General features: G+C 37.7%; 1 protein-coding gene across 1 annotated transcript in view; it reads left to right on the forward strand.

Moving 5' to 3' along the window:
- The window catches only part of LOC120529580 (E3 ubiquitin-protein ligase HECW1-like), a 471213-nt gene extending 450348 nt beyond the window's left edge, over nucleotides 1-20865 (forward strand). Inside the window, exons 25-29 of the mRNA XM_039753493.1 lie at nucleotides 2550-2679; nucleotides 2844-2990; nucleotides 6396-6510; nucleotides 8259-8457; nucleotides 20684-20865. Coding sequence (XP_039609427.1) covers nucleotides 2550-2679; nucleotides 2844-2990; nucleotides 6396-6510; nucleotides 8259-8457; nucleotides 20684-20795 — 703 coding nt within the window. The 3' untranslated portion in view covers nucleotides 20796-20865. The remainder of the gene's footprint in view (nucleotides 1-2549; nucleotides 2680-2843; nucleotides 2991-6395; nucleotides 6511-8258; nucleotides 8458-20683) is intronic.
- The last annotated feature ends 201 nt before the right edge of the window (nucleotides 20866-21066 follow it).

Here is a 21066-nt window from a genome sequence, read left to right on the forward strand (position 1 = left end):
CCGCTAAATTTCACTGATCTGCTTTGTGAATTCCAGTGTAATAAATTTTGCATACTTTTAATTAAAATTTTTAGGTATTTATGTAAATATTTTATACTTAGAATAACAGGGTATTTGATAATAATTGTGAAAGTCTGGATGTTTATTATTCCGTTTTATGGAATATGATTATCTCTGAGTAAAACTAATTAATAATAAAGAAAATATTTTTCCCAAATCTTCGTTATATATATGGTGAATACAAAAATTATTTAAAACACTTTAGATACATTAAAAAGTTTCAAGTAAATTGGATTGGGGCTACATAATAAATACATGTTGCAATAAGCCTTAAAGCTTTACTAAATTTAATAGTAAATTGACACTGGATGTATGTGTTATTATTTTGCCCCATTAGGTTTACAAGAGTACTTGATAAATTAGGATAGGAGCACAAAACACAGGCTGAGCAATAAAGTTGAAATTCTGTGCTTTTGTAGCCTGGCCAGCCCAGTGGCACAGTGATTAGTGCTGCTCCCTTATTGGCCTGGAGACTGGGATTTAATCCTAGCCCAGTTACTGGTAACTGGTGGTATTCAACATTTAGTTGTAAATAACCGAGGTGGTCCGCACAATAAGAAATCAAAATGTTTCCTTGACAGTAGGCATACACATAAAAAAGAACATATATGTTTACCTGGTAGTTACATTAATATTTGTGAAGTATTGTATGTAGATTTGGAATAAGGTAATGAGAATATACAGTAATAAAAGTCTGCACTTCCAGCTTCTTCAGAGACATTCGGAGCCCCTGAGGGGACATTGTATAATTTTTTTCTGGGGACTTTTCTGGTGCGCACCAGATAGCATAAAGTGAGCACCAGATAGTATCAAGTGCACACCAGATAGTTTCAAGTGAGCATCAGATACTTTCAAGTGTTCAACAGATACTTTTAACTGCACAGTAACTGAAAAGGGGCTCCATACCTATACATAATTTCTGATGCATATTAGTTCTGTTTTACACTTTTTTTGCACTTAGGAAAAATGGAAATTGGAGACTCTATGGAAGTATACTTTCAGCTTGGTCTTAAACACAAAGACATAGCATTTGTTCTTTCAGTTTGTTATGGATACATTATCACTGAAAGGCATTTAAAACGTATATTGAAGTCTAAAGGTCTATTTCGTCATAAGGTCTATAGCAACATTGGGGAAATTATTGTATTTATACAGCAACAATTGCAAAGCTCAGGTCAGCTTCATGGCTACAGATGGTTTGCATGATTTTCATCTAATATTGAAGGCGCTAGATCCAAGAGGAATTTGTCTTAGAAAAGCCAGACGACTCCATTGGTGTAACTATTTTGCAAGAGGACCAAACTATATATGGTATTTTGATTCTTATGACAAACTTAAGCCATGTGGTATTTGTATAAATGGTTGCATTGGTAGATTTTCCGAAAAAAATTATTTGGTTAAATGCATTTACTACAAGCAGTAATCCAAAAGTTGTGGGAGGCTACATTATTGATGCTGTAGAAATACTTAAAGGTTTTCCTAAAATAGCCAGAGGAGATCTGGGTACTGAAAATTTTCACATTAGAGATTTTCAAAGGTTTCTCCGCTGTGATACAAATGAACACGTGCCATAGACAGCTACATTTCGACAAATAATGAGAGGATTATGAGTCTTTACATATAATACAGTGTAAATCATCTGCTAAACATACTGTAAACTTGTAAGGGAGGGACCAGTGAAAATGATTTGTTATTGCCTGTCAGTAACATCCAGGAGCTAGTCTGGGCCACATGTCCAAACTGAGAACCCTCTTTTAAGACTATGATTATTGTTGTCCCCTTAAAACCTTTTCATCTTCTTACTCTTTCCTTTTTAATTTACCCAAATTCTAAATATGAGAAACACTAAATAATCTAATATTCCAGTGTTTGTGGATGTGGGAGGAAAAACAAAATATCCATAGACACTTAACATGGGGACGACATACAGCCTCCTCACAGATGACCAAGCATGGAATTTAAATCAAGGATGTTAGATGTGCAAGGCAGTAGTGCTAACAACTGTGCCACTATGCTGCCATATGGCAGAATAAGTTTAATCAGTTTAAGAACATGCATCATACATTATTGATGGACTGGTGTCACGTCTTAGGTTGGACGTAACTTGCTCTAACTGGCAGCATAACTGAGAATGATATGTTATTAAATATATAGTACTAACAGAGCCCAGCAGTAATTATAGCCATGCACTGAGATTACATCAAGAATAGTAGTGGTTGTATTTAAAATACTGATTTCTCTGGTTAAATTTTTTAGCAATTTTAATGTGTGGAGTGCTATAGTGGATAAAATGAAAATATGAAATTTCTAGCGTTGATCAATTTATGCTTACTATTTACCCATTTTATAAACAATAAATTTGTAAAGTATGGGGAAAAAGCAGGGTAGGATATTGTGTTTATTTAACTTACAGTCATTTCCTTTGATGGTAGAGGAAAGAAATGCCTTTGAAATAACTATACATTTACGCCATCCATTTGTTTTGACAGACCATGTGACCTGAGTGATTTAGAATACCTCGATGAGGAATTCCATCAGAGCCTGCAGTGGATGAAAGATAACGACATTACTGATATCTTGGATTTAACCTTTACAGTGAATGAAGAAGTATTTGGTCAGGTATGCCTAGACGTTTATTAACAGATATACTGTAGTATGGCACATCTTTAATTTATCTCTGAAGTTAAATTCATTCTTAGCCTATAGCATAAAGTCTAAACAGTAATGTGCATATTTCCTATGGTTCATTTTCATGCTTTTTACGATTGCTCATAACATTACAGGTAACTGAACGGGAGTTGAAGTCAGGGGGAGCCAATCTTCAGGTAACAGAGAAAAATAAAAAGGAGTACATCGAGCGAATGGTGAAGTGGCGTGTGGAGCGTGGAGTAGTCCAGCAGACAGAAGCCTTGGTTCGTGGGTTTTATGAGGTAAATATACTGTAATATACAGTAGAGTGACCATCAATAGGCCACTAGGAACCACATGCTACTACTTGTGCTTCTGTAAAAAGAAATACATATCATAAATCATCCTGGTCATGTATATTTGTTGTTCCTCATTACAATGAATTGTGCCAGCACTCTAATCTTCAGATGTGAGGAATTATTTTTAATGCCAAGATGAGTCAATCTTCCATCATCATCAACATCCTTGGACTGGCTAAGTAGAGCAGATATTATGAAGACTGTGTATCTCTTAAGGAAAAGATAGACAATGATCATGAATGATAAGCAGAATAGGAAGCAAAATACAATTTTAAATCCAAATAGATAAATATGGAAATATATTGAAAACCAGTGGAGTTGCCAGTTCACCTGATACTCACTCCCTTCAGATATAAAAGGAAGCATGAAGGCACAAAGTGAATGTTTTATTCTCCACATTAACCACTACTTGAGTCATATTGTCTTTTTTGTAATTTGTATTTTTAGTTTTACCTTTGTCTGTATTGCCATTCTGAAACAATCAAAGGGGCAGAACCTACACAATTTTGTAAACTGAGATAAATCCAAAAATACTAATTTTGAGAACACTAGACCTTTTTCCAACATTTTTAGAAATGTAAAATGTACTGTTTTTTTACTTAGAGAGTGAGCCATCTACTTAAACATGGAGTCAAATCATAGCAGAAATTGTTCTCACAAAAATAAATTGCTTGGATCAATCGGCAGCAGTCATAGTGGTACATAATGGCAGGGGCTGAGTAGGTAAACGTAACCTGGCTTGACCAGTCTTAGTTCAGAAAACACAAAATATTTCTGTAAATTTTAATGCACAATTAATATTTGTTTTCATTCTTATTGGAAATCAAAAAAGTAATATAAGCTCACACTTTCAATAAAGCCATTTGTATTTGTAAAATGTGACTACTGATGTCCAAAAGAGTTAGAGATTCAATCAGTCAGATGAATAAATGACCTTCTATAGCCCTGGTCCTCAATTTCAGTCCCAGGGACCCACCATGACTGCAGATTACTGCTCCAGCTAGTTTCACATCAGTGTGCTATTTGTGCTGTAATTGATCTTATTGTTATTTTAACTAGTCTTTTTTCGTGACTTATTCTGCACTTAAAAAAGTCCAGTAGTGGTAGATTTATATTTACAAGTATTTTTGACATTGCTTAAAATTCTTAACTGACTTTGGTCATATTCCTATTTATTTTTTCTGACTTATTTGTATCTCAATAATGACAATTAACAACAAGGGGATTAAACACCCAGTCAAATGACACTGAATGCAGAAAGACCACTACTTCAGTGTCAGACCCTCTAGTTTTGTTATTAGTATATATTATCTTAAATAACCAAAACACCTGAAAAAGACAAATGTTGAAAATCTTAAAGACCAAGATAAAAATATTTAATTGTCCCCATTTAAGTAAACACATACTTGTAAATTTCTACTATATTAATACAAATCCAGTTTTGGAATTTCTGGAACAACACCAAAACACTGACACTGGGAAATAACAGCTTGTTTAATTAAAGTGGACGTTTAAATAAACGTAGGAGTTGTCTGGAAAGAAAACCTGCAGCCACAGTGGGCCCCCGGGACCAAACTGGAGAATCTCCGTTCTGTAGCATTTTAGATATAGATCATTATTTTACTGCAGTGGACTGGCGCCCTGCCCAGGATTTGTTCCTGCCTTGCGCCCTATGTTGGCTGGGATTGGCTCCAGCAGACCCCCGTGACCCTGTAGTTAGGATATAGCAGGTTGGAAAATGGATGGATGGATCATTATTTTAGCCATTAGTTTCAGTGACTTCATTAACACATAATAAAGCCATGCTGTCACTGTGGAGAAAGCTGCTATTCCTGGGCTCAAAGACATTTCTATATATAGCTTAACATAGATAAGACATTTTGACACTCCTGCTTTTGCTAATGGACAACACGTAATGACATTTTGCCACCTCTTTCCAATCATCTTTCAGTCAAGCTCTCTCCTCATTATGTTACGCTCATCCAAACCCATTATTCTTTATGCTTATAGCCAACACCTCTTGGTATTTTGCCATCTTTGACCGGTAACTTTTAACCACGCCCTCTTATTGCTAATCCTCCACCCAGTCTTTGACATCGGCTTTCAGGTGTCATTATACATTGGTCAAATAGTTACATGTTAGACTCAGTGCATATCAGTGCGTTCCAGTGTTCTGACTATCTAAGGCTCAGTGCAATTCAGTGTTTAACAGTGCTTTAACCTTATTGGTGGTGAGATTACAATATACTTTAAACATAATAATATCTTATAAGGTGCAGAATCACATTATAAACAAGTACTTAATTAAAATAAGTGCTTAATCATATTGTACGTTCTAATTTTTGTGCATAATATATTCTAATTATTTGTGATTGTATATAAAAATACCCAGTAAATATTTATGTAGATATAATTCCATTGTTTAAGGCTGTTGTTTTTGGACCAGTGCCCGGTTGGTGCCATTTTAAGCTGAGTATTTCTTTAATATTTCTACAAAATTCTTCACTTAAGAAAACAATACCCTGTGGTAAATTAGTATATGCTATGATTATGAAAAAATAATTTTGACTGAAAAAATACTGGACTTATTCTTCAGTGCTGTCAGAATGCACAACAAAACTGCATACAAGTTAATAATTATAGTTAATGTTCAATGGATTGCCTGTTTGTCCAGGACTCATTCTTGCCTTGTCCCAGTGTAGGGTTTGGCCCTCACCACCCTGAACTGAATTAAGTGGGTTTATTTATGGACAGATGGATGGATTCATTTTCATAATGCAAGGTGTTATAAAAATAAAATGTTTCATTGTCATCAATAAATCAATGACATGTATATTATATGCGTGTAGCTCTTTTAATATGTATAAAATGTATTACATTTTATAAATGTTTGCTCAGTTTCTAAGACTGCATAAGTCTTTCTGAAATCTGCTGGTGTTTCCTTACTATTCGCTATCCCAATCATTTGGGACCAACTGTAAATATTGCATTTTTGTTTACTCATTGTGACTCGGTGTTGTTAATATAAAGAAATAACCGTAGCGTTGCTTTCTACTCCACCAGTTATCTCACCTCGTCTCACCTAGGCTATTACCTGCACTCTTTCTGTCCTACCTGTTAACTGGCATGCAATGTAAAATTTTGTAACAATTTAGAGAAGGAGACAGTATGACTTATTTTTACTGGTGTTTACTGTGTATTTTATTGTAACTCGACCAAGGCTATACACAACTGAATTCATACTGCATGTAATTAAGTCTTATAGGTAAAGCCATAAGCTAACTACATTTTTTTACAACTGAATGAAAAAAACTTATGAGGGAATAAAACATGTTTTTCTGTCTACAGGTGGTAGATTCAAGGTTAGTGTCTGTATTTGATGCCAGAGAACTGGAGCTGGTTATTGCTGGAACTGCTGAAATTGATTTGACTGATTGGAGAAATAACACAGAATACAGGGGAGGTGAGCACAGTTTGTAGTACATGTTATACACAAGTTTCAAATTTCAGTTATACCAGAGATGAAAAATTATTCCAAAAAGCATGAAAATTAGCTCTTACCATAGTTGTTGTTTTTACAGAGTGTTTCAAAAATGGTAGATAATCCACAACACAAGGATACTTTATAATAATACCTACATTATTTTGTTAAATTTCATCCAATTTACCTTTTAAAGTCGCTGGTATGACATTTGTTTTTTTTCAATTGCATTTTTACCACGAGAAAGTGGGTTACCAGTTACAGATCTAACCAATTAAAGTGTAGTGTGGCAGGCCTGTAGCATTCAGGGGTCATTATTTACTCCAGAAATGATTACAATTGGTCCAGCAATATCCCAAGGATGGGTTGTAAATGCTTCCCAATTGCCAGTCCTGCACAGAGCGGAGAGCAGGCTTGGCTATAGGAAAGACGGAAACTGACAATACATAGAGAGAGAGTGGGGAGTTGAAAAGGAAATTATGGTTTTAGGTTTCTGAGGTCTAGGAAAGGGTGGAAAGCCATCCCAAATGCACAGGGCTAATAAAGGATAATCAGAATTACTTTATTTGATGTCAGATTACTTTTGTTTAGGCTTCAACCCCTTAGGTTGTGAGTTCAATCCCACCACTGACACTGTGTGAACTTGAGCAAGTCACCTTCCTGTGCTTCAATTGGAAAAACAAAAGAAATGTAACCAATTGCCTCTGAAATGTTGCAAGTACCCTTGGATAAAAGCACCATCAGCCAAATAAGTAAATAATAAAAAGTCAGACATTATCCAACCCACTATATCCTAACACCAGGTCACGGGGATCTGCTGGAGCCAATCCCAGCCAACATAGGGCGCAAGACAGGAACAAACCCGGGCAGGGCACCAGCCCACCGCAGGACACACACACTAAGAACAATTTAGGAATTTAGGATCGCCAATGCACCTAACCTGCATGTCTTTGGACTGTAGGAGGAAACCGGAGCACCCAGAGGAAACCCATGCAGATATGGGGAGAACATGCGAACTCCACGCAAGGAGGACCTGGGAAGCAAACCCAGGTCTCCTTACTGCGAGGCAGCAGCGCTACCACTGACCCACCGTGCCGCCCATAAGAAAAAGTAATTAGTTATATTTAAACACAGTTACAATCCCATTTACATTCTTTCTAGCTGTTCTTAAATTATTTAGTCTTTTGCCTATATATTTTAGAGCATCTATAGCGGTCCTTTTGTACCAATTAGTGTAAGAATTATGTATTGAAAAAAGGGTATACACTGCAAAACATTTTTCAGTACTACAAGGAAGCTATTAATCTCAGTGCCTGGATAGAAAATACCATACATGCCAATGTAGATGCCAATTAGTTTAAAACTAATAGTAAAAGGATCACAGACATAGAACAGTGTTTCTTATGCAGTAGTAATTGCACCACTAGGAGAAGATACATCGACATGTTGCGATACAAATGATTCAGAATGTTACAGAATATCCTAACTGTCTTGGCCATTTCAGATGAAGTGATGCTGTGAGACTTGTTCTATTTTCACCCCAAATGTTCCTTGATTGCTTTAACCAATATTTATAGAACATGAATCTTAAACATCTGTTGTGACAGTATTACCAGATTCTCAACAAGTTGTTTACTTCTGGATTTACATGAAATACATCTTCTTCAGCTTCCATCCAATGTAATGTCTAAGTAAAAACAAACATATCTGTTTTCCATGATTTACTTTAGGTTATCATGATGGCCACATTGTGATCAGATGGTTTTGGGCAGCGGTTGAGCGATTCAACAATGAACAGAGGTTGCGACTCCTACAGTTTGTGACTGGCACCTCAAGTGTGCCTTATGAAGGTTTTGCTGCACTCAGAGGAAGCAATGGGCTAAGAAGATTCTGCATTGAAAAATGGGGCAAAATTACCTCTCTTCCCAGGTACTTTGAGCACACGTTTTGCAAATAACGTTTTAATAATACCTAATATATCAGTGGTTATCTCATGTTGTATTCCTTCTTGTTTCAGGTAATGTCAGTAAGGAATACCGAACTAATCTAAAACAACAGAACATAACATTCTCCACCTTGCTTAATCCAATGTAGGGTCCAAGTCAGGGAGCAACCCTGGAAAGACACAAGTCTGCACACTTATACACACATACACCCTTGCACACATAATCCACACTCACTCACACTTGCATAGGGCTAATTTAGAGTTACCAATACTCCTGAAATTCAGAATTTGTTTTTGGATTTGAGAGGGAAAAACAATTGCTTAGAGCAGGGGTCCTCAATCCCAGTCCTGGAGAGCCGCAGTGGCTGCAGGTTTTTGTTCTGACCTGGTTGCTTAATTAGAAAGCAATTCTTGCCAATAAAGCACTAACAAGCTATGAAATTAAATTAACTCTGCTATGTCAGGTCATTCTCATATCCTAGATTTTCTTTCCCTTTCTATCATGCAAATGATTTGAAGGCTAAAATGGACGAGTAATTCTCAGTCCTTCACTTTTTTCTCTTCATTTTTCTTCCAAGTATTTAATTAAACCCAATAGTGCAGATAAATACACACAGGTGTAAATGTAAATAAGCTAAATGGAGAAATGCTGCTCTCTCTTGTCATTTGCATGTTATTGATAATAAGGAGCAATTAAAATAGCTGTTTAAGACAAAATTAAGCAATAAGGGCTCAAAATCACTAAAGTGAAGCAGAAGTGTTACTTTAGCAATAAGTGCTTTTTATTAGGCAACTGGGTTGGAGCAAAAACCTGCAGCCACTGCGGCTCTCCAGGACCGGTGATTGAGGACCCCTGGCTTAGAGGAAACCCATGCAGTCAAAGAAAGAAGCTGCAAACTCCACAAAGACCGTGACCAAATGCAAGATTTACACACCAACCATTGCACCACCATGACACTCAATAATTTAAAATAAAATATTAAAAATTCCAAACTTTTAGTTTTTTTCACATTTCTATCTTAATTTACCACTTCTATATCAATCTGTTTTCTTCTCTTTGTTTCGCAGTTATGGCTTGTTCCAACAGTAGGAGAAACTCACACATATACACGCCTACAATCCCTCAGAGTGGGACAATTTAAAATGAGCAATTAATTTGTCAAACATGTATGTTAACCCATCAAGTGATTGCTACTGCTTTCTACCTGGTTTAGCAAGAATTAGCTTAGGGACCAAGTGACTCAGAATCAGATTAAACTAGCTTGGTTTAAGATGGGTGGACGGATGCATGTGCTTTGCATGGGATAGGAAACTGATGAAACTCACAAAGACAAGAGAAGAACATAAAAACTGCACCACGGACAGAAGTTGAATCCATATTACTAGAGGTGTAAAACTGTAGCACTAACCAGTATATCACATAACACTTTCAAACATGTTTAATCCAGTATATTGTCATGGGAGGCTGGATCATATGCAAGAAGGAACAGCTGCAAGGCACATCGATACACTGAGTTTTTAGATTTGTAAATTAACTAAAAACATACATGTTTGAAATATGGGAGTAAAGCCAGAGTAAACGAAAGACCCATATGGAAACAGTAATAACAAGTAGATTTCACAAAGGCAATGACTGATTCTGAGATTCAAACCCAAGATGCTACACAAGGTAGCAAATTTTTTATGACCTTCAAAGATAATCTGAAAATGCAATTATGACATGTCAGTATGAACAAATATGTTTTACATTACAGTGCCAGACAAATGAAACAGTATTACTAAAGCAAATATCAAATAATGCTAAGAGATAAATATTTATGTTAATTTAATTTGGTTTTGTGAATTTTGTTCTTCCCTGTGTTTATTTACTTTCTGCGTTTTGGAGCACTATGTAGAAAATAAGCATTTGGATGGAATTTAATGTTCCTTACGGCAGTGTTCTGTGAAAGTGTCTAGTAATAAAGCACCCTGCTTACTGGAAAATTACTTCCAAACGATCTAAAAAGACCAAGGTCTGAGTCAGAGTGAAAGACTGCAAAAAACCTGAAAGCTACAGGTAACCATCATATTCTAATTTTGTTTAGCAAACTGAAAGCAGTTCTTTGAAAATGTTTTGTACATCCAATATCTGAACTTGCTCTTTCTTTACAAGGTTGGCAGGAAATTACAGACTATCCTAGCAGCTACAGAAGCAAGGCAGGACCCATTATTGCATGGAGTGACAGTCCAAACATACATACACACACGTCCACACTAACAGACTCGCCACCTCACCAGTCTAATGTGTACATCTTTGTGAGGTGGGAAAGAATCAGAAACAAATTCTAGAAGAGACAGGGTGAACATACAACAGCCCTGGTTGGATTCTAAACCCAGGTCTTCAGAGCTATGAGGCTGTAATGTGCCAGCATGCAATTGTAGAATTTTATTTAATAGGTGGAAAAGAACTTTCGTAATACATAGATTGTATTAATATGCAATCTGTGAAAAACCAAAGAGAATATTTGATAGTATGAAATTGTCTAAAATATACTGTAAAGTGAGGGACATTTTTTAAAATATAGGTGATACTGTTGTGGGAAACAGCCCAGACACAGACAGGTAGACATTGTTTTAAGCACCACACACGTTTATTTACAACTATTTACAAGTGAAACACACAAAACCACTCTACACCAAAGTCTAGGCCTCTTCTCACACTGCCTTTCTCCTTAGGTCCACCTCCACTCCTCTCCTCCGAGCTCTGTCCTGCTACTCTCCCAACTCCAGCCATGGAGGGAGGCGGCCCCTTTAAAGCTCATCCGGACGTGCTCCAGGTGCCTCCCGATTAGCTTCGACCTGCCCTTCCTGGTGGTGCGGAAGTACCGGCTGTGCACCTGGAAGCACTCCGGGTGTCCATGGTCTTCGTCCCTCCAGCACTTCCGGGTGTGGCTGAAGTGCTGAGGGCCAGGGCTCTTCAGGCATCCAGGCGCCCCCTGGCGGTGACCACAGGCCCCTATAGGGTTGAGCTTCCAAGCTCTGTTCCCGTGGTCCCTATACCATCCAGGGCGGTGCTTCTGGGCGTTCCGGCTGGGTACCGCCCCCAGCCGCTTGCCACACTGTATTTTGTAGATAACTTCTTCCAAACTTGGCATAATTTGAGTTTTTCTTTGTTGCAAGATGGACAACCTTCTTTAGAGAAAGTGGAAAGTATAGGTGCCAATGCCATTCCATGTCTGAATGAAACACTGTGGTATCAGATAAGTAGGTCGAATCTGTTAGCGGTATTTAAAACTATAAGGTAAACACGGATAACACTAGCATTTATGGTAAGATCTTAAGGAGGTTTTGTTGCATAAACAGTCATTATCATTGGGAGTACTCATTTATTTCATGGGGGCCATCAAAACTGTGAAAAATGAATATTTTGGACTGCATCAGAAGCTTGCCCTCATTACATTACTTAGCATGATTCCTTTATCACTTTTTTAATAATGCGTTCTTTTCTTTAAAGTAATGCAATTCATTCTATAGTTAATAAAAACTGAAATGAAAAACTATAACATAATTGAAGGTTCCATATAAAGAAATTTACAGCTGTCAACTTTCTGAAGTGAGGATAGAGCTGGGAGAACTTTTCAGAAACGAGGCTTCAGGGCCAGATCGATTCAGCCCCAGGGTGTTGAAAATATGTGGCAGCCAGCCCTGCGGGGTCCTACAACTCCTGTTCCCCTTTCCATGAATTTGCAGACGGTTCCCCAGTTGTGGAAAACATCCCGTGTGGTCCCAGTTCCAAAGAAAGGCAGTTCCAGTGATCTCAATGACTTCAGACCAGTTGCTTTTACTTCATACGCCATTAAGACCTTTGAGAGTCTGGTCCCAAAATAGCTATGGCCACTGGTTTCAGAACATCTGGATCCTCTGCAGTTTGCTTGTCAGACGCATATAAAGTATGTGTGAAAGATGATTTCATCTATATGGTACACAGAGCCTACTCCCACTTTGGCAAAGCCGACAACACCGTTAGGATAATGTTATTTGACTTTTTCAGTACTTTTAACACCATTCTACCTCATCAACTGGGAAAAAAGCTCAAGGCTTTGCATCTTGATGCCCCACAATCTCTTGGATCATGGACTACCTGACCAACAGATAGGTGTTTGTAAGGCTAAGGGACTGTGTGTCAGAAATAGTGGTATGTAACTGTCCCATCTCCCTTCCTGTTCACCCTCTACACAACAGGTTTCTAGCACAATAACAGCGCTTGCCATCTAAAGCAATTTTCAGATGACTGTTCCATCATAGGCTGCATTAATAATGGAGACTAGTCATAGTACAGGAAAATTGTGGAGGACTTCAACTTGTGGTGCAGAGACAACAACTTTCAGCTCAACATCAGCAAGACAAAAGAGCTGGAGGTGGACTTTGGGCAAGCTCCTAAGACAAGTCACAATCCAAGGGAAGGACGTGGAAGTGGTGCAGAGCTACAAGTACCTGAGGGTTCACATAAACAACAAACTGGACTAGTCTGACAACACAGCATGCTGTATAGGAAGGGCCAGAGCAGATTGTACTTGCTAAGGAGACTCAGGTTTTTTGATGTGTGCAGCAAGCTACTGGAAATTTTCTATCATTCCATAGTTGACAGTGTGGTGTTCTACACTGACGTCCTCTTGGGGAGCAACTTGAGCTCAAAATAAGCACAATGCCTAAATAAACTTAAAGAAAGCCTGGGCCATCACAGAATGAACTCTGAACATGCTGAAAGCTGTTGTAGAAAAGAGAATGGTTGCAAAATTGAATGCCATCGTGAAAAATCCCCTCCATTTCCTTCTTGGAGCACTTTTAGCCACAGGCTCATTCCACCACAGTGTGCTAAGAAGCACCTCAGAGGGTCTTTTCTGCCCACTGGTATCAGGCATCTCAATGCCTCCCCCTGGGGCACTCGTTAAGTTTATTTTGAAATATCTGAACTTTATTTATTTATTTTTATTTACATACAGATTGACTGACTGATAGGCTGTATAAGTGTCTGTATCCTTGTTTTTAATGTTTCTCCTGATGAATGCATCTGAATTTCCCCTTAGGATTAATAAAGTTTATCTAATCTAATCTAAACTAAACTTACCAGTATGTGATAATTTAGCAGTGGAGCAGGCAAACAAAAAGCCTGGATATTGTTGAAAAGCTTTTAAATTCCCAAGGTTTAAAAGCCATCCTAAAATTCCTCTACGTGAGCTTGTCTAACCACCATGACGTTCATTGCCCAGCTTCAGTCCCGAAAGGCATCCTCATGCCTAATTATCTCTGTGTTATTTTCAACTCGGGACAGCTGAATTGCAGGGTTTAGAAGTAACAGCTGTCATTAAACTTACTCTAACCCAAAACCTATGCAGTGACCCAAAAACAGATTCAAAATGACAGTGCTTTTTCCAGATGCATTTCTGTTTGATTTTTTTGGATATATTTTAAAACATTTTTCTGCCTATGGACAGTGTCAGTTAAAAATGTAAAGGACATTAATAAATGTGCTAAACAAAAGCAATGTTGGCATGTTGATTTGAACTCTGACAGAAGTTTTGGTCCTTTTAAAAAGTCAGTCCTTGCTCCTCATGCTAGTTTTGCTGTACTGTGTTTTGCCCCAGACTTGCGGTGAGATATTTAAGACACATTACCCGCTCTTTACGCAGTAAGCAGCTGTTTTTACTTGTGAACAAACCCCCAATAGTTGGGTGAGCCAACAGCACATTATGTTTAAACAATAAAGAAATTTGGTTAATGTTTCAAGTCTGTACATAAAAGGAAAGCCATTGTAGTATCTGTTTGTCCACTTTCTGAACGTGGTTTTCATCACATGTCACAGGAATCTGGTGTCGGTCCTGTCTGCATCATTGATACACAGTCAATTTAGAATCACTTATTAATCTAACAAGCATATCTTTGAGATGAGGGAGAAAGCTGGAGCCCCAGAGAAAATGAAATCAAACATGGGGAGTGCATGTGTAATCCCCACAGAGATAACCCAGAAAGGGATTTAAACCTAGGACTCTGGAGTTGTATGGCAACAGCACCAATCACTTTTATTATCACTATTAAAATAATAATGTATTTTTTCATAAACACTTTTCCAAATACAACTTAGAGGTATTGTAATAGGGATTGTTTACTGAATCGAACTAAGAATTAGAAGATAAAGAAAAGACACAGCAGCTGAACTCCACCAACCACCCTCACCTCTCTCAAACCATCCTAAACCATCCAATCCCAACCCAAGCTTAGGTAGGCTCAAGAGAATACACAGAATTAACCTCTGAATTGAGGTTTCTGTCTGTATGCCAAGGACATGTGATTTGCGAATAGAGGATCATGGTGTGATCATAATTGGCACTCAAATTATAATTCTGAACACTAGAACTGGGCACTATCAGTGCACAGTAACTTCCAATTTAACAAACTGCATTTTTTTCTTTTTTTACTGAATGTGATTGTATAAAAGTTCACTTTTTCAATTAAAAGCTGAGGAAACTTAAAAGGTCTATGAATTAGAGTTGATGTTGAGTAGTTTCCAGACCGCAGTTATTTTTTGTGATGAAAGGTTTAGCTCCCTATAGTGCTGTAAGTTTGTATTTTCTAAAATTAGTTCAGAGTAAGCTGACTGAGAATATAAATGTCTACAGTATTTCTTTATAAAATATTTTTTATTGTAAATCATTTCTCTGTTTATGTTTCAACATTATGTTTTATGTTTATATTGAATATCATTTTTATACTATGAATTATTGTATAGTGAGATGGTTTAGATTGCTCAGACCACTCAGAAGTTGAAGTGCATTCAATAATGGTAAATTATATTGAGTCAAATTACTGGTGGGGAGACCTGAAATGTTCAGTTGGAGATACCCATCCATCTTCAGTCTCTTCTACTTCACCAAGATTTTTGACATTGTATTGAGGGGGCAGGTGTATCAGAGCTAAAACGGATAGACGCCAATGTGAAAAAAAACTCCCATTCAGTCATTAAATAAGGGCAGTTCTCCTTTGGCTCAAATAGGTAAGACGTCTGTGCAGCACACTCTGAAACAAGAAGCCTGAATTCATATCCAGTAGCTTTAAGTGAAGGTGCAAAACCTAAAGGGGAACTGTCTGAGAACATTTCTCACTGGTGACAACCATGTTTACTTTTGTCAGGTGAATGCTGATGTTTGTTTACTGATGAAAATGTCCAAGTATGGTGTAAGTTATGTTAACTCTGGGCTGTACATATAATGTCCGTTGTGGGTTTCTCATACTATAGCCAATGTCTTGCACCTATGCAAGGCCTGATTCACATCTGTGCATTTGCAAGAGACGTGCATTAACACAGGTGCATTTTCTGTCTGTTTATTGACCATTGACAAGGATATGGGAAGGGAGCTACTAAAGGTGGTGCAGCAACCCCTTTTGCTGGGATAATAAGTGAGTATTAGTATGGCCAGACTGCGGTATGGGGTAAGACCAGAACCTTGAAATCTATAGGGGACCCAATATTTATTAACTTATATGAAAAAATATTTGGTATTTGTTTTTCACAGAAATATTTCTGCCTCTACAATGAGTGATCTTTTCCTGTTTGACTTCATTACTGTTTTCCGTGATATCACTCGTCCACCTTTAGTTGCATGCGCACCGTCTTGGCAAGCTATTTAGAGCAGCGGAATATGGGCTGTCAGAATGTGAAGTACGTGAAGAAGAAAGCGATGTGTCATGTTAGTGACAGTTCTTCAGAAATGGCCAGTGACTCCATTGCACAGTAGATTCCAGTCCCAGTGATGGTGAAGCATACAGAGACGATGACTTTACTTAAACGGTAAACTCTGACACCACTTCTGAATATGCTTGGACCTATCACACATGCACATGGTCCTTAACTAAAAAAAGTTTGTGAACCGCTGACCTAGACCACAGTAATTCCAGTCCAGGTCTAAACACACCTTTTTTATTTTTTAATGATTCAGATTATAAGGTATGCCTTGTCATAGCTAGTACACTAATAAATATTAAGTTCAGTATATTATCACATAAATTTTCAAATTACTTTGTGTATGCATTTGGTTTCTTGCTAGCAGATTTAGTTGGGGATTTTTGTGTTTACTTGTACCTGTGGGTCTTACACTGAGCAGCACACATTGAAGGCAAAATCCAAGCTGCTCACGAGGTCTAATGTCATGACGAGCCACTGGCTTTCTTTGCTCTCTGTGTATATAATTGGAAAGGATGAGGCTGAGATGTACTGGTCAACAAACCCATCATTTGAAATGCCTTATAGACAGCAGATCATGACTGAAAAACATGTAGCTTCCTTGTCAGGTATTTGCATTTTGTTACCTGTTGCTTCACACAGTAGTAAGAAATCCCTTTTAAAAATAAAACCGTTATGTGATTCATTGATAAAGAGATTCACTAAAGTCTACATACCTGAGCAGAATGTTGTTGTTGACAAATCATTTATGGTTTGGAGAGGTTATTTGTCAATGAAGTGATAGAAACATCATGCAATTACTGAATTGGCACTATGTCTACTCTATTGAGCAACAGGTAAAAGACAAATTTCCCCTTGGGGACAAATACATTTTTATCTCTGTCTATATCTTATGAGAGATGGCCTGAAACCTTACCTGGCTGGGACACCCTCAGACTGGAAGGATCAGGGAGAGATAGCATGTGCAGGGCATGGTCTCCCCCAGATCACTAGATGGCAGCCCCTCTGAGTTATGGCATTGACACTAGGAATTGGAGTTGTTCGACCCAGCTCTGTTGAGTTTCATGGGTGCAGCCAGGGTGTACTGCGGGGACGGGTGAGCCCTTCTCAATTGGGCTCCAGCATCATCCTGAAGTGCTTCCAAGCCACAGCTTCGTACTTTCAGGTGTTACATAAAAGAAGCCACCTTCCTTAACTCCGGGAGCTAGATGCGGGAGGAGGAGAACAAAACTTGGAGTGGGGAGTGGAGGAGGCAAAGACAGAGATAAAAAGAGAGACAGAGAAGAAGAAGAGTATTGCTGTGCTTCTTTCTTTCTTTCATGCCCAGAGGGGACTGGGCGGTCTCATGGTCTGGAATCCCTAAAGATTTTATTTTTTTCTCCAGCCGTCTGGAGGTTTTTTTTTTTCTGTCCCCCCTGGCCATTGGACCTTACTCTTATTCTATGTTAATTAATGTTGACTTGTTTTGTTTTCTTATTGTGTCTTTTATTTTTCTATTCTTTATTATGTAAAGCACTTTGAGCTACTGTTTGTATGAAAATGTGCTATATAAATAAATGTTGTTGTTGTTGTTGTTGTTCTTTACCATGGTAGTGGTGAGAGAAGTGTTTACTGTAAGGAAGAGTTTCCCACAACAAAATACATCTTCTAGTTTATTGAAACTACTTTTAATGCATGTACTTTATGTAGACCAATGTTTGTCATGTATGCATACTGTATTGTCATTTTAGTCAGCAGCACCCAGTACTAAAAAATTGTTCCCGCAGCAATAATGCATCTAGATTTATGAGTTTTCGTGATCTAATTTTGCATGTGTCTACCTGTCATTTTGTATTAAAAAAAATCACTGAAGACATTTTCTGGCACATGCAGACATTGTGTTTAGACTTCTGATGTGTGTTGTGGTCTTCTGATAACACAACGCACCAATTACCAGTTATGATGGCACTTGCAGCTTTTTGCATTCCAAAAGATTTGACCATGACAGAAACAACATTGGGTATATTCCTCCATGGCACTAGGAGTGCTCATGTGCGCTAACTCTACTGCAGAAATCAAGAAACAAGAAAGGGAAGTTGCTAGGGATACCAAAGGGTTAGCTACCCATGATGGGCATTTTCCTGTACAATGGGCATTTGGTTCACCTATGTGTACAAAATCTATGGCATGTCAAAATGCTTTAAAATTATTTGAACTGGGGCCATAGACTCAGGACAATCCATCCATATAGGTGACCTAGGCAACTGCCTAGAGCAGAACTTGAGCAGAAAATTGAAGTAGAAAACAAAGTTAAGACCTTTACACTCATGTGTTACAATGAATGTCCAGCGTGCACATTTCTACAAAGTAAGCTCAATTAATCTAATAATATATTTCAATATAATAATGCTTTTTTAGTTGAACGCTGCCATTCTGGTATGTACGAAAATATTTTCCACATAGACTTTCAATTTGATTCTTTTGATGCACGTGCACAAGAGATATGGTGCATTACTGATAAATTTGCATTGTTGCAAGATGTGTATATTCATTAAAAGTATGGGAAGATCACCATGTAGGTGAAGTGGTGGCTCTGAGGCTAGGGATCTGCACTGGCAATCGGAAGGTTGCTGGTTCGAATCCCGTAAATGCCAATAGGGACTCTACTCTGTTGGGCCATTGAGCAAGGCCCTTAACCTGCAATTGCTGAGCGCTTTAAGTAGTGAGAAAAGCGCTATATACAGTAATCCCTCCTCAATCGCGGGGGTTGCGTTCCGGAACCCCGCGATAGGTGAAAATCTGCGAAGTAGAAACCATATGTTTGTATGGTTATTTTTATATATATATTAAGCCCTTATAAACTCTCCCACACTGTTTATAAATATTCCCCGTACAGTTATACAGCATAAACCCTTTATATTCTCTTAGTTATTAGGTAAGATTTGTTGAAACTATGTATGTAAACACACTGTTTATATACTACTCACAAACATATGTATTGTATAACATTGAGGACTTTTATTTAATACGTAATACAGTTTTAAACATATTGCAATTGATTAGGTAATATAAAAATAAGTGAAAAATCTGTAACATGTAAATGCTGTACATAAAACCAAAATGTTATTTTAAAGATACTGTAGAACGTCTCCGATATTACATATGTTACAGCCATTAAGACAGACAGGCCTCCGGCAATAAATACCTACAATGCAAGAAAAATTGTATAAAATGTGTGTACAGTTACAATAAATGTACATACATGTACTAAGTACGTAGAAAATTAGTTATGGGTACTCGCCAACAATGACACGACGACTTGTCCGATAACGATGAGTTTAAGTTTACTGCACAACAAAGGAGAGCATTACAGCTCTTCTAAAGGAGCCTCTTCAGGCGATTGTGTAGCACCGCCATTGTTCTCCTTCTGGCAGTCTTCAATCCAAATCCCTAAAGCAGATTCCATCCGGACTACTGCCTTATTACATCCACTTACAACTTGTTTTGCGCCCTTGTTAAAGGCCACTGCGGCCATAGATCTTATATTCTTTTCCTCCTTTTTAAATAAAAAGAATTGTGGACTCATTGATGCCATAATGGTTTCCTGCAGTGGTGTAGCTGTTCCCTTACTTCAACATATCCAAAACATTTACCTTTTCGGCAATCATTAGCATCTTCCGTTGGCGCCTGGGCACAGCTCCTGATGCAGTAGCAGGAACAGATCGTTTTGGAGCCATAACGAAGGGCTTGACTATGCACAAAGATAAACACAACAGTTAACTCTTTACACAGCGAAACACATTGATGCTGAATAAGTGAGATGAGACTTCCTGGTTAATGCAGTGGAATCGAATTCGGCGCACCGTCACTGAGCCAATCAGCACACAGAAACTTAACTGCGTGCTCTGATTGAATAGTTTCTCAGCCATCCGCCAATAGCGTCCCTTTTATGAAATCAACTGGGCAAACCAACTGAGGAAGCATGTACCAGAAGTAAATTGTCCACAGAAACCCGCAAAGCAGCGAAAGATCCACTTTATATATTGTCAGAGAAATGTGACAAGGCCTAAAGTAGTCCCAAAGTAGGTATTTTTTCATGACTCTTAACCCCAATTCATACATCCTTCAAATGTGTTCAGGAGCTATATAAATAAAAAGTATTATTATTATTATTGTTGTTATTAGTATTGTTTTATATTCATACAGTATATTAATGAAATATATGAAAATGCATATTACCATTAGCTTAAAATTTCTTATATTGCTATTATATAGGTTTAGACTGATATTCAGAAAGGAACATCAGTTGCAAATAACTCTATGCTCTTTAATATGTATTCTGTCATTGTTTGCAGTTTTGAAATTAGCAAGTGTCATAACTATCTGTAACTGTTTCATATCGGTTTTCTTATAACTATGAGGCAGCTAAATATATACGATTTTTTTTCTTAACAAAAATGTTCACATATTGTTAAAGCCCTTCCTGCTCTTAATTACATTTTTCTCTTTTTCAGGGCCCACACATGCTTTAATCGCCTTGATCTTCCTCCATATCCTTCTTACACCATGCTATATGAGAAACTGCTGACAGCTGTGGAGGAAACCAGCACATTTGGACTGGAGTGAACGTCAGGCAGCTAAATGAGCACTGAGAGGTTGATTTCCTAATTCCTTTATTATATGTGAAGATAACAATGGGACAATATCATTCAAAGACACTATTTGCATGTACAACTCTCCTCATATGATGTATTTTTCTCTTAAAGTGTTCAAAAGCATACAAGAGCTGTATGCAATAGGAACCTTCAGGCTTCTCAAATGTCCTCAGTCCATCCATACACTGTTACTGTACTCTGCACTCCTAGCTTGATATCAACAGCAGGATAGCGTGAAAAAT

The sequence above is a fragment of the Polypterus senegalus genome, chromosome 5, assembly GCF_016835505.1.
Source record: "Polypterus senegalus isolate Bchr_013 chromosome 5, ASM1683550v1, whole genome shotgun sequence".
NCBI classification, from domain to species: domain Eukaryota; kingdom Metazoa; phylum Chordata; class Cladistia; order Polypteriformes; family Polypteridae; genus Polypterus; species Polypterus senegalus.